Source organism: Pholis gunnellus (assembly GCF_910591455.1).
Source record: "Pholis gunnellus genome assembly, chromosome: 9".
NCBI lineage: Eukaryota > Metazoa > Chordata > Actinopteri > Perciformes > Pholidae > Pholis > Pholis gunnellus.
The window spans coordinates 2,405,269-2,420,680 of NC_136535.1; the positions used below are offsets into that span (position 1 = coordinate 2,405,269).

A 15,412-nucleotide genomic window follows, 5' to 3' on the forward strand; every position below is an offset into this window, starting at 1 on the left:
AGAGGAGAACGATAACATCCTATTGACAGACTTTCTGCTGTGTAATCAAACATTTAGCTGTATGGATGACGCGTCCAAGTGCAAAGCAGGTATTACAGGTTTTATATTTTAAAGGACAGATGGTTTGTTGATGATACAAAACACAAGACAAACATGCCCGACTTGTGCGTAATTTTCTGTCGCAAAGTAACGTAGCATGAGTAAACAGGGAGCACGCAATGCAATATGCGCCTCCGGCTTCTTTATCCGGAAGACGCCTTTATCTACCTGCACAGATTCCTCCTTCATGCCCCCCTCATGCCCAGAAGACAATTTGCTCAGCAGCTGAGAAGTGGCGTCTCTCCCTCCGCGCTGCTCGCCCTCCGCCGCCGCGGCTGCTTCCTCCAAACACATTCACTAACATATGACAGTTTGCAGGGAAATTCTTGACAATTGGTGTCTTGAGTGTGTGGCATAAATAGCAGGCAGAGCCCTCGCTGGGTTATGATGGGGCGGCTTGATGGTTGCTGGCATGGCGCGGCGCTGATTGGTCCGGCCGCAGCCTGACGTCAGGAGGCTGGGAATAAGGCTGGGTTGGAGCTTTAGGAGCAAGACAGTTTACTGGAGACCCAGCGCATCCCAGCATACACACGATACTGGAGACTGAGGGCATCCCAGCATACACACTGACTACTATCAGAGCCGCCGGCGCATCGCAGCATCCCCCACCGCCACAAGCTGAACGACCAGGATCATCGGATCGAGCGAGAGGGAAAACACTCTTTTTTAAAAATCCTTTGGGTGTGTGATTTTGTTTCTCGCCGGCTTCTGTACAGTGGATACGCTGTCATGTCCAAGTACACTGAATTATCTATAGGCGTGCGTGTCTTGTTGTGTGACAGCTCTGCCCTAAAAGCATTTTATTAGACGCCTCTTCCAGCACTGACTGGCACACGACGCTCCTCCAACCGATGCGTCACTTCCAAGAGCGCCGGGACAACCAAACTGGCTCCGGTCTTCTCGCATGAGCCGATCTTCAGCTGCCCGTGTTGAAATCTACTTTCTGGTTGAATTGTGTGTTTTTCCCCGGATCCAGTAAAGGACTGATTTTTTCCCCCTCTTTTTTTGGCTTTTCCACCTGAGAGAGAGGAAGTGTGTTTCTTTGGAGCCTTTTACGCATGCAGGGAGAACACTGTGGTGACACCTGATCGACTGGCTTCTCCGCGCACATTGGCCCGGGAGCTTCAGGCGAATCAAGGAGGGAAACAGCAGATACTCGGTCAATACTCGGCCTGTGCTGTTGATTTTGTTTGGGTGTGTGCGTGCTTCATTTGTGGGGTTGTAGCCCAACCAAAGCCATGGTCCACTGCGCAGGCTGCGAGAGGCCTATTCTGGACCGATTTCTGCTCAACGTGCTGGATAGAGCCTGGCACGTCAAGTGCGTGCAGTGCTGCGAGTGCAAATGTAATTTGACAGAGAAATGTTTTTCTCGAGAAGGGAGACTGTACTGCAAAAACGATTTCTTTAGGTAAGATCAGTTAAGGAGACAGAAAAACTCTTCAGCTGTGATTCTGTTTATGAATGTGTCTGGTTTTATGTCACGAGCTGGACTGTGAAAGCAGAAGGAAGTTATATCCTAAAGACATTTAAACATTAAATAGTGATGGGGCATCATCAATCATTTAAGCCCAAAGATTATATTTTGCTGAAAATCATTTGAAGTTTTAGGAGTGCAGATCATTATTTGTGTCTTCTATATTATTTACAACTTTTAAATGAGTTGTAAAGTATTGCTATACTATTGACATGCCAGTAATTATTAAATAACCAGACTGCCTCTCATGCTTTTTCAGACAAATATAAAATAAAAAATGCACATCTGTTGACTGCGCACACAGGATACCAAGTTCTTAGAATGAACGTTTCTGCTTTATTTATTTATTCTCTAAATAAATGGATAAACCAACCTGTCCGTGCCTGTAGGCGTGAGTGAGGACTTGGAGGCGATACGCTTTGATTAGGAGCGCGTAATTAAAAGCTTGTTAATTTGGATTCTTATGCAAAACAACAACAAAAGAGGGGCAGCAACATTAAACGCGTGTGCTCTCGCTCTCAGCGGGGAAAGAGGGGAGGGGTGTGGGGGTGTGTGTGTGTGTGGGGGGGGGGGTGTTGTTAGGATATCGAGGAAATCACACTTGGGGTGTGTTTTTTTACAGCGTGCAGGCAGTCGGGGGAGCGCACAGGATCAAACCCCGGCCAGAGGAGCCGCTGCCCGGTGTGTTTGCTCAGTCCGACTGAGGAGAACGTGATAAGTGGATTTGAATAGTAAACTAGTTGAAAAGATCAAGTCCGCAGACAATGCAATCACAGACGTGCAGTCAACAAGCAGTGCACACCACTCAATACACATGGTTTAACCGTGAAGTCAATGGCAGGGCGATCATTTATTATTCCAAAGCAGCCTGCTGTGTTAGGCTATTAACTAGACCTCTATATTTACTGAATTGCATTCTCCTATACACAACATATATGGTTTCATAAGGAATACAAAAAGGTTGGAAATATAGAGGTATAATACTTAATACATTTACTAAAACAACTAACGCCAGCAGGTCTATACATAGTTGAGCAATGGCCTCAAGTGGAAGGAAAGCACATTTATTATGTTCAATATTTAGAAAATTAAAAGATTTAGCTCATGCGCAATATCTCTACATTTTATTTGATAATTATGTATTTAGAGCGTAATTGCCCAACGTGTGCTTATGTATATATTTAAACTTAGCCTACAATACGAAAACAAAATTATTAATATTATTATTGTTATCATTATTATTTATTTAGTCTTAATTCTGGAAGTCCAAAAAGCGTTTTTAAACTTTGAGTCTGCATATAATACAATATGAATCTGGAGTTTATCTAAAGATTATATTTTTTTTCATGTTAAAATATATATATATATAAATAAACGTGACCAAATGATCATTAAAGGTTTAATTCATGTCTACACCTTATAATAAACCTTGTAAAGATGTTGTCCAGAGACAATGTGAAACTCTTTGCGTCACCATCATCTCAGCCTGGCTACCAAAACCTGACTAGGCGTTGATGTTATAATTTATAATTTGTGTATAATACGTATTTGATAACAAAAATAACCATATCCTTCTTCCTCCCGCAGACGGTTCGGCACAAAGTGTGGCGGCTGTTCGCAAGGCATTTCTCCAAACGACTTGGTCCGGAGGGCCCGCAGCAAAGTGTTTCACCTCAACTGCTTCACCTGCATGATGTGCAATAAGCAGCTCTCCACCGGCGAGGAGCTCTACATCATAGACGAGAACAAATTCGTTTGCAAAGACGATTACCAAAACAATGCCAGTGTAAAAGACGCCAGCCTCCTCTCAGGTGCGTGTGTGTTCGCAGTTTGTGTGTGTGTGCGCGCGAGGCAAGGCCGGGTAAATTGTGATGGATGTGATGTGTTCAGCCCCGCAGTGGCTTCATCATTTCCATGACCAGGACTTAGACGGCATTCAGAGGATACAATTCAACAGCACTCACAGTCCATTGTCTATTGCTCATTCGGTTCACAAATATATATTTTCAGTTCAAGCCTTTTATTCGTGAGGGAATAAAAGATAGTTGGGCATTTATTGTAAATGTGTGTTCCATAATCTGTCATGTAGGGATTTTTATTACGTTGGTTTGCATGTTTTCCTGAATATTAAAGTCTCTTTAATAGAGGAGAAAAAAACACATCAGCTGGTTTTTAAAAGTGAATAGAATGTTCCCGTTTGTACATGTTTGTGTTAATCTTGGTCAAATTAGATAAACAGTTTAAAAACATGAACCTTATTTATTTTGAATTATTGTTGGTGGTAGTTTGAATCACCGACTTGAGGTCAGAATTCAGCCACCTTTAATGAATCACTGCACCACTGCGGAAATATAGTTCTGTTCTTTATGACTGTAGCCTAATATTTCCCATGTTTTGGAGAATCGCTCTGCTTATTCTAATTCACATATGTCGTTTCTTTAGTAACGGCCTGCAGCGACCCCAGTTTATCACCGGACTCTCAAGACCAGCTACAGGACGACGTGGTCCTAAAGGACACGGAGTCAGCCGCCCTGTCCGACAAAGAAACGGTTAATAACGAGAACGACGACCAGAACCTCGGAGGGAAGCGGCGCGGCCCGCGGACCACCATCAAGGCCAAACAGCTGGAGACGCTGAAGGCGGCGTTCGCTGCCACCCCCAAACCCACCAGACACATCAGGGAGCAGCTGGCCCAGGAGACCGGCCTCAACATGAGGGTCATCCAGGTAAAGAAACTAAGTTCTGATCATTCTCTGCTGGATTCTCCCTCTTATGTGACTATGACTTCATTCATTAACCACCAAATAAAGATGTAGTCAATATGTACTAGAACGTGTGGGTGTTTCTCCGCATGGCCAGAAACAGCAACCTCTATTGTAATTATAGCTCTCACTATCCTCAGTCATTTTTATACGGTTCAATAGTAAATCATCAAAACGGGGATCTTCTGATTCTGTCTGAAATATTATAGAAATGATATTCAGGGGACACCCAAGGGTCGAGGAGGTGGGCTCGCGCCTTTTCGGTTTTATAGGGTGTTACGCACCCATTAAAAGGTGTGATGTAACAGCTTATATTTTATGGAAAAATGTCCCTGCCAAGCTGCCAGACTGCCATGACCGTGCAGGCCTCAACTCATCAGAGAGGCTCCACCTCCCCCACCATCAGCCTCACATCCTTCACCCCTCTTTAAAGGAGGCCTCTTGCCTTCAAACTGCGCGGTCACATTGAATTCATTAGGCCAAAGATTGGCCGACGCACGAGGGTTGATTTGGAAACGGGTAATTTATATGGGTATTTTTGATTCTTGGCGCTGGCGACGGGGCGAAGTCGCCAACTGGCGCCGGGCTGCTGGGGGCGCTGGGAGTCCTGGCACAGCGCTGCCATCACGTTTTGCGACCACGTTTAGCCATGCTGTGAGCATTTCCAGCCGAGCGGAAAGACAGAAATCTGTTTCAAGGGTCTTCAGTTTGTCTCCTCGGAACTGAAGTACAGCAGGGCCACACTAAGTTAAACAAAGAGCAAGACAGAAAACAAAAAAACATTATTATTATTATTAATATTATCCATTTAGTGTGGGGGACTGTTTTATTTCGTTATTTCTATTAGGAATTATAAATTCATGAGCCAAAAATAAAATCACCCATCAGGAATAATAACATAACCTACTCCCGGAATGCAGATCTTTTAGTTTTCAAGCAGGTTTTTATTTTATTTTCTTTAGTCCTAATGTGGACACGGCTGCGGGGCAGATCACAGGTAAAAAGGCTCAACAGATTAATGGCGATAAAATAAAAGTGGCAAAGTAAGGGTATCTAATATGTATGAGCATGAGGAGTAGAGGGAAGCGCGTAATTAAAGGAAGCCGGCCTATAGATTAGGAAATGATAACCTCCAAGAGCCCGGTAATATATTGGTAACAACCCTCCTATTAAGTATTAATTGGAGATTTTAAGCCCCCGCTGCTGCAGCCTTCGGTCGGAGTAAATGGAGGGTTAAAAGATCATTAAGGAGGTTAGATGTGACTCTCGCTCCTGTAACGATAATTGGGCGCCGTTCTCGCAGCAGAGCCGCGCGGATTTAACGCACCGGCTCATCACGCACGCCGCAAAAGAACACAGACAGCCCGGTTATTTACTCTAATAAGAAGCCAACGTGGTGCAACTGCCAAGGTAAACATGACACCTAATTAGACTTTGCTTTGTATGGCGGATCATTTACACAGTGAGGTTTATTTGCAGATTCCAAAACAAATTCACGACGTGCATTAAAAAACAAACATTTATTCATACATTTCTGCCTCCATAAATTCACAAAGCAGCCCTCACCTAGCCATCACCTCCATTTCTCACTCTCCTCCCATCTCCCACGCACAATATTGACGTGCAATCAAAATGGCGTCAGAAGCTTCTTGCATGATTACTGAGTGACATGAGCTGTGTGTGTGTGTGTGTGTGTGTGTGTGTGTGTGTGTGTGTGTGTGTGTGTGTGTGTGTGTGTGTGTGTGTGTGTGTGTTTGTGTGTCTGTCCAGGTCTGGTTCCAGAACCGACGTTCCAAAGAGAGGCGTATGAAGCAGCTGAGCGCGCTGGGCGCCCGAAGGCACGCGTTTTTCCGGAGCCCACGGCGGATGAGGACGCTGGTGGACCGGCTGGAACCCGGGGAGCTGATCCCCAACGGGCCCTTCTCCTACTATGGAGGTATGCGTACATTATACTTTTTCACGAGAGAAACATGTTTTTTAACGTCCTGGAAAGTGTATTTATCCCATGAAACTTTTTTTTAACATGTTAAAATGACAATTGGTGTGATTTTCTTCTCTTCAGGCACATTTCATTTAACATATTATATCAAAATATAATTTGTGTGTTTCCTTATTTCCTCCGTCATTTATTTTCTATTCACCTGTCATATTCTGAACAAGGCCCATCTTATCTGTACATAATCAGCTTTTTTTCTTTGTTAACCTTATTAAGGCGCTGCCACCGAAAGGAAATACAGCACCATGCTAGGCCTGTAAAGGTTCAGCTGTTTAAGCTCTGCTTGAGCTGCCTGAACAAAAATCGTAATTTTGATTTAGTACACAAAATAAAAAAAATAAAAAAGTAAAAAAATTAATATGCAGTGATTTTCCAGTATGGCCCATTTGTATATGCAGCAGTGAGTCTCTTACTTCTTAAAACAAATTAACTTGTGAAATATTCAGTTTGGGTGACTTCGTCCATAAGCTCTCAGAAATCAGTGGACAGTGACTTAAGTTGACTTGAAGTTAGTTTACATCTCAGTGATTTGATGCCACACTTTTCCTTCAAATGCTTTAAAATATCTGATCATTTTCAGAGAATTTCATTTGCGCTCGGCCCTTTGTCCTTTCTGCTGAAGCAAAAAGTCTAATAATATTCTGCTGAACTGAAGAAAAAAAAATCGGTCTCAGTAGTCGAATCGCTGATGAAATGGCCCTCATTTTAATTAATTTTGTGGCCACGTTGTTCTCCCCACCCAATTGGAGTTTTGATTTAAGTGTAACGTGCTCTGTGACTAATGTAGTACGGCGAGGGTCTCTCTTGCTCTCTAATACAAATCAAGCTACGTATATTCAATGAATTCCTCAATGTCTCCGGAATAATTTCTGCTAACCCATTGTTCTTATAACTAACGTTGATTTTTTTCTTGGATTTGCAGATTATCAAAGCGAGTACTACGGCCCGGGAGGGAACTATGACTTCTTCCCTCAGGGGCCTCCGTCATCGCAGGCCCAGACCCCAGTCGATCTCCCATTTGTGCCGTCCTCAGGCCCCACGGGCACCCCCCTCGGAGGTATGGACCACCCCTTGCCGGGCCACCACCCCTCCAGCGAGGTGCAGCGCTTCTCTGATATAATGTCCCACCATCCGGGGGACTCTCCCAGCCCAGAGCCCGGCATCCCAGGACCCCTGCACAGCATCTCATCTGATGTGTTCGGCCCTAGTCCGCCCTTTACCTCACTGTCGCTGAACGGCAGCGGATACAGCAACCACCTGTCCCATCCGCCCTCGGAAATGAATGAAGGCACTGTGTGGTAGCTTTTAGAGAGAGTGGACTCTACCGATCAGAGATTCTGTAACAGAGGGTGGTGAGGTTTGGTGGTGTTGGGGGATGGGTCGAGAAGGGAAATGGATATTGACAGGGTTAGGGCAACGCCATTGAATTTTTTTTTGTTCATATTTATTTATTTTTCTAGTTGATTTGTTGATCTTTTTTGTGGGGAAAACGTATCTGGCATAATGCTCAAAAACATTGTCTTCGGTATTGTGTTTGGGTGTTTAAATGGCCTCTTTCGACCCCCCTCCCTGCATCTAAAACTGGACTCACAAAAAAATGGGCGAGACTGCTGAACTGCCCCCCATTCCCCCCCCTTTGGGCCCCTGGGGCACCCTGTCACCCCTCCTGACTCCTATCAGTGGCCCGGCATAGCGACCAAACCCCCAAACACTCACCGGTGGGATAAAAAACAACCCGCTGGAAATCTCCTATAGCATGTCCCAAACACAAAAACATCATTAGCTGCTGTCAAAGACTTCAATAGCTTTACAGAGAGAATAAAGGGGCAGAGGGTTGATCGTGTGCTGACCTGGGACTGTAGGAAGGCTGAGCGGCATTCAGACTGTGTTCGAGGTACGAGCCTTGTTCCTTGTATTTATTCAGAAGCTCCTCAGACCTCTTTGCCTCTTAAGGCTCTGCCATATTGACACTTAACCTTTTTGACACCATGTTTCGGAAGGCCAGAGGAAATTACAATTTTCCCTTCATCTGGACTATTTGTTTCTTTTTTTTCCTTTTTTCTTCGCGATTTCAGAATTTCCACCAAATCTGAAGAAGGTCGCCTTGAAAAGGCAAACTGTAAAAACCCTCTACGGATTGCAAACCCTTTATTTAAAATGGAAGTGAACTTGAAATGTTGAAATGAAGTCTACCTTCTAAAATTCTTTTACCGGGGTTCTAAATGGGACTTAGAGCAGTCAACTGTTTACGTAATCTATTTAATTCAGGAGTCCAGAAGTCTCGAAAACCATGTTTTAGAACCTCTCGATCCATATAAAAATGTTCCAAGCAACCAACCAAACTTTTGTATTGATTTCATTTATATTGTATGGAGATAAAAACACATTTGCTGGGGTTGTGGTTCACTGTGCTAGTTTGTACAAGATGTTGTTTACAAAAAAGGTTAAAAATACAATAAAAACATAAGTAAAGTAGACATTTGCCAAATAAAAAAAAAATAGCACAAATACTGTTAAAGTGCTTTGCACCTTCATCTGCAGAACGTGTTGAGACAAAATGTAAGTGTTAAAAGGAGTAATTGACTTCCTAATTTTTTAGTCTGCTGACGATACATTCATAAAATTGTTAATATAACATACTTAGACAGGTTTTATTTTTGTGTCTTCAAAGAAGAAAAATCCAAACTATTATAAATTGATGGTGAAATATGCAGCTAGTAGCTGCTACATCCCTTTGAATATCAAGCCCCCATGCTATGTCTTTTATTGTTCCAATAAACCTAAGCTTATGTGACCTCCAGTGCATATTAGACCATTCACTGTATAAATACAACATGTTGACAAAAATGTGTTTTTAATAAAACTAGAAAATATACTTATGAATTTTTTAACATATTTTCTGTGGAGCAACTATCTTACAGTCTATCCTTACATTTCAGTGTATTATGTGTCACACGGTGTCAGTGCAGCCGTACCTCACAGGGTTCCTATCAGGACAGTGTCACTCATTTCATAATGAACGCTTTTTGTCTTCATGTCTAAATTTCATTCGCGTGGAGTGTAAAACAATTGGCATTTGCAGACATGTTGACAGGTTAACCATTCTGATTAATGTTAGTCAAAAACATTGAGTGAAATTGAAACGGCAGTTGGTGGAAAGTCATGAAAAAAAACAGAAAAAAAGGAGTCCAAATGAGAACGTAGAAGCAGAATCATGCTTTGAAGTATGACTTGTGTAATGCTAATCCTAAAATGTCAACAAGCGGTTTTCTTTTGTTCCTTGCATTGGACCAGATCCTGATGGGATGAAGAACGTTTCATAGAAAAACAGAACCAGGGTTTGAACAAAAAAAGAAAACTTTTCTGCTGATTTCCCTCCCAGCAGTGGAGGCATTCGGTGGACTGGCTTGCTGTAGCTGACACAAGGGGGAGCGCATTCACAATTTATATTGTTGCCACTTCTTTCCTCAACCACTTTGGCTTGGAGTCTTCTGTTCAGTTACTCGAGGTCGTCGACTAATCATAAGCAGTTAGCTGTGCAACTGTGAAGGACAATGATGAAATTGCTGTGACCGCAGCTCTCCTGCTTGTTATGCTTTTATTAGCCTGCTTCTACATTATTATTCCCTGCAGCTTGCTGTTCTCGCCGTGCGGTCTGACAGCTGGGAGGGACTTTTCCGAACTTATTTCGGTGAACACAGCCGTAATAACAATCAAGAAGCCCAAACACTGAGGCATGATCTTTTGCAGGAGGGATGAAAAAATTATTCACACTTGTAGGGAAACGGGTCGGGCGGTGGGATTGTGGCATGAATCTGAGGGAACCTTTATCTCCCAAACCCGGCATGTGCACTTAGGACCATATATGCAATCCTAGTTTTCTCCGTTGCCTCCAGACTGTAATCCGCCATGAATTAATCATGGTCTTGAGAGTTAACCAAGCTTGGGGATGTGGGGTGAAAGGTGGGGGTGGAGGGTCTGTGGAAGGATATAGGTCTCTGTTGAGCCCCTGGGCTTAGCCCCCCCTGTGGTAACACCATGCACCGGCGACTGACCGCCCCCGGGGCAATGGCTCTTTAAATTCAAATTCCTATTGATCGCTCATCAGCTGTTGGTGCAAACTGCCCTTGTAGTCCAACGCTGGAGAAATAAAGCAATTCTTAACAGCATTGAATGGGTGTTAAACGAGATTTTAAATCTCTGAGTCAGGACGTTTGAATAGCCCACACACCCACTGGGATCCCAAGTAAGTGTAAGTGTACCGTATGTGCATGTGTGTGTGATGATGAGAGGGGTGACAGGGGGATACATGCTTAGAGGGGGGTACAAAATGTACAAAATGGTACTTTAGGGTACAACAGGGGCCAAAATATTGAGCCAATAGGAAGATCATGCCCAGCAGGCGAGCACTGAGATTCTTTCATTCAAACCGAGAAGGTTTTTTTTTTTAAACGCCTCTCCATATGAGGAGCATTTGGCTGCTAGTTTTAAATGCAAGTGGCTCAGCTGGAAGTGTACCCTCACGTAAGCACACAAACACATGGCACCGGTCCTCGTCTCTCCTCAAACAAACAACACATGTTGGGGGAAGCCAATCTCTTGGCCAAGAATGAGAAAATGCTGTTAATCAAGCAGGTTGGTTGATCGCTGAGCCACATTTCCCTGGCTCAACACTCAGCGAGTGGGTGATACACAGTCATGTAGCAGCCTGATAAGCAGGCCTCTGCTGACGAGCTGTTTGTTTTGCCACCTCATTATTCTTTATACTTCCTCCTCCTAGAGTAAAGAGTAAAGATATAAGGAGATGTTTTAACTGATAGGACCAATTCTTTTACTATTAAGGTCATGTTCAGGGGTAGTTTCTTTTACAAATAATGCCTGATTTCCTCTCAGGCTACATCCACACTACTACGTTTCCCTTTTAAAACGCATATCTTTTGCTACATTTATACCTAGTCCACACTACTCCGGAGTTTAAACGCCTAAAATCTGAGGGGTTTGGAAACGCTACCTACTCCGTGTAAGTTGGAAAACTCAGGGGTTGCGTGGTGGTGTGGACAGACGCAGAGCCGGAGACCTTTGAAAACGATGACATAGACACCCATGTTCGCTACTTGATTGGGTCTTCACAGTCATGACGTGGCCTTCCCTGATTTGTCACGAGTGTGAGAACAGGAACCGGCGTGTTGGTATGGATGGAAATCATTTCAAAAACGATGATGAAATGGCAGAGTGAACGTAGATCATATTAGTTTTAAATCACTGGTTTTAAATGGAAACGCATTAGTGTGGCTGTAGCTTTAGAGGTCTAATTCAAGAGGAATTCAATTTATAGCCAGACCAAAAAAAATATATTTTCCTTCTCTGAAATCCAAACCCTAATAGCTCTTTTTAAGACGAAAAAATTAGCTGGACAGACTTTGTTTTTTGTTGAATACACAGAAATGTAAATATGATCAGCCACCATCAATGAACAGGCAAAGAAGAGTGCTACCTCGAGAAAGTCAAACATACAGGTACACCAGAAAATCCAGGTAAAAGACAACAAAAGTAATGGATAGAAACAGAATAAAAATAATATTCTCATGCAGATAATAAGTGATTCCTGCATGAATAGAATTCAGCATTCAGTCTTTCGATCTACAAAACACTACCTGTCCAAGTAATTAAAGAAATGAAGAAAAATATGTGGTCTTGTTTTCTACAGTTTGGGAAATTGTATTGTAACCATTTTAGAAATTATAAAAAAATAAATAGTGATTTCAATTTGCCATATTTTATTTTTCAGCTAACTGTTTTAATGAAAAAAATGTGTTTTTTTAAATGCTGGCTTCTCCACAATGCTGGGAATAAATTAGTCCCATAAAAATAATGATATACTGAGTCTAAAAATGCTGGATTCAGCTTAGAAAATACCCACCAGGAAAATGACCCAGGACATGGTCTGATTGTGCTCAATTGTGCGGCCCTGGTTGAAGATGCATTCAACAATTTGTAAACAAATAAATGTGAGCAGTGACAAAGACCAAGGTTTACAGTAGTTCTCGGTCAGGCAAAGCAAGACTTAAATCAGCTATTGTAACCAGGTTACAGAATCTGGAGTTACTCCATTACATTAAAGTAAGATGTAGTTTCTGGGTTAGAGGTAGTTTGGGTGGGAACGTATCCAAGATGACCCATTTCCCGATTCCGTTTCTTTAGATTTATAGTTAGCAAAATTGGAGGATAAGAAATTACAGCCAAAGAAAGCGCATAATGCCAGCCACTATAAACTCCAATCCAGTATACACTTGCCAGTTTATAATGGCTAAAACCGATGCATTGTAATACAACAAGTCTGTAATACATTCAACCTGGATGAAGGTTAAAATATTCAGTTTTCTATTGTAACTATTTTGGATATGTGATGATTTAAGGTCATTTTGGAGGCTGTAGTTTGTGCTGCCACTGTATTGATTTGTATCTCGTTATACTGACCAATGTTTCTATTATTTTGACCACCCCATTTATACTAGTGAGCTTAGGCTAAGTAACAGAAACACCTCTCTGTGTAATGCAACACAGCATGGCCTCTACAATGGCTGAATGGGTTCATCAAAAGCCAAATCTCCACCTCCAAAATTAATTTCAATTCAAATGTTTTTTTATAAGCCCAAATCACACATTTGCCCACAGGGCTCTACAATCTGTACAGCATATGACATCCCCTGTCCCTGGATCCTCGCATCTCACCCCAAGAAATGTACAGTGGTCTTTGTATATTTTAATTATCACTTATCTCTTATCACTAAACTTTGACCCACGATTCATGGACAGAACGTCATCCAGCTCTTAACCCGGATCCTGATTTGGTGTTTTTTCAAAGTTGACCCTTACCCACGGTCATGTCAATCACAATCCTTCACCCACATTCCCCTGTGTTGGGTCCGCAGTTCAGATCAAAAGCCCTGTTATGTGTGCACTGCTGTAGTATAATGATACAGCAGTTTGCCTGCTGGAATACATGCATTGGATCATGCAGTGCTTTAGCTACATTATAGAGAATTACTTTACTAAGAACACTAAGAATACTTTTTAGAGTTAAAACACAGCAGGGGGAGACCACATTAAATAAACGCTGCATGAAAGGAGCACGAACTAAATGTGAGTGACCAAGTTTACAATTACAGCAAAAAGATCAGATTCAAATTCCAACTGACGGGAGGCCAAACTAAAGTGAGAACACTTTTACGGTTCCTCTTTGTCAGCAAATTCTGGAGAAAAATTCCACATTTTGCTGTAATCCTTTTTATAGTTATTACGGTCTTTACACAATGGGGCATGAAAAACAAACAACACAAAACTGCAAAATACCTGCCTGCGAATATTTCACACCAAAACTATTAATACCAACAGCGATGCCAATTTGCGACAGGTTACTTCAAGCGTGTAGAGGCCTTTAGTCGTAATGTTGCCAGATCTCTGCCATAGCTGATATATTCTATCAATTGAACCACAACAAAAAATGACCAACCTTTGTAACATGTTTGGTAGTTACCATGTTTTTACTCCAGATGGCCTTTGCACTCTGTGTTTTGGGCTGTTAATGTTAACCCTATCCTCATGCAGTGAAAACGTAAGAGGGTGAGATATCAATAGAGATTTTGATATTAACTCAGAAATGCAATCTAGATAAACATACAGTTATTTCTGTAGCTAGTTAGCCTAAGTGACCTTCAAAGTACACTGGTGTAGATATTACATTTAGTTAACAGCTGACATCTTGAGACTGACACTGATTCTTTGACACAAGTTTACTAGGTAGATAACTAAAAACAGAGTTTTACCTTGAACTGGTGAATAAATAATGGTACATATTGAGCTTATGTCTGCCTTTAGCGTAACTTGCTCCTGTGAAAATGTGCATAAATGTGCCTCTAATTTGCTTTCCAGAATCAGTAGAAAACGGAATGTTTTACTTATAATTGGTATGTAACCCATTGCAGTACAATTTACATAAATAAATTGCCCATGTAACAAACAATGCGTTCACCCAGGGAGGAAAGTATAGTCGTTTAGCAAAGTGGAAAGTACTAATTTCCCCCTGGAGGATGTCCTGATGGTATGTGAGGTCTGTAGGTTGGCCTGATTAGCACAGAGCATGGAGTGTGTCTACACCATCTGACCCACTGAGTGATATTCATTTGTCATTCACATATTGGAGACCAACTGCTGTGTTTTTTGCTCAGGGCAAGGGTTTTCTCAATGAGTTGTTTGTGTATGATTGCACTGGCAATTTCCCACCGTGATATTACATGGAATACACACTTAAGTGCAAAATCTGTTTAGAATTTGCTTGGCTGGTGTATTTCCTTAAATGAACAGGTTGTGGGAAATGCTCTTTGTCTGAAATAGCTATTTGAAGGTTTTCTATATGATATTCAGAGCATTAATACAGCATCCATTATCTGTAACCACTTATCCTGTTTAGGGTCGAGGGGGGTGCTAGAGCTGATCCGAGCTGGCATTGGGCGAAGGCCGGGTTCACCCTGGACAGGTCGCCAGGCTATCACAGGACTGACACATAGAGACTGACAACCATTCACGCTCACATTCACACCTACAGGTATTTAGAGTCATCAACTCACGTAACCCGCATGTCTTTGGACTGTGGGAGGAAGCGCTCTATGGCGGTTGCAGCCGATATGACAGCTTCGCCACGGAATTGCAGCACCCACTCTCCGGTTCCCCCTCAGGTAAATATTAGCCCCTTTCACACAGAGATTCTGCAATATTGCCGTAAAGAAGATCCTTCATTAGGCCAGCTTTGTTTTTTTCACATCGAACCAATCCCAGGGTGTAATTTCAGATAGCACGACAGCATCATGGGAGCAAAAGAGACTTGACGTTTAACACAACAGTGTTGGCTTCTAGTGTTTCGAATAATATGCTTGCGGCAGCAATTTGCTTCTTATACAATAATGGCGGAGTGTCAAGGTTCTCTGCTTGGAGGGTAAAGTGCAGTTTATACTTGTCTTAGTGAAGCCGGCGCATCGTGCGTGAAAGCCTAGCAAGTGGTCGAGGAGCTTGGTCGTGCACCTC

The 15,412-nt window shown here is 42.5% G+C and overlaps 1 protein-coding gene across 1 annotated transcript; it reads left to right on the top strand.

Moving 5' to 3' along the window:
- Nucleotides 1-1,337: 1,337 nt before the first annotated feature.
- lhx1a (LIM homeobox 1a) lies at nucleotides 1,338-7,633 on the top strand (the record flags this gene model as incomplete). Its single annotated transcript, XM_079166845.1, has 5 exons — nucleotides 1,338-1,507; nucleotides 3,161-3,384; nucleotides 4,016-4,299; nucleotides 6,106-6,271; nucleotides 7,254-7,633. The coding sequence occupies 5 exons, from the start codon at nucleotides 1,338-1,340 to the stop codon at nucleotides 7,631-7,633; spliced, it is 1,224 nt and encodes a 407-aa protein (XP_079022971.1).
- Between the last annotated feature and the right edge of the window lie 7,779 nt (nucleotides 7,634-15,412).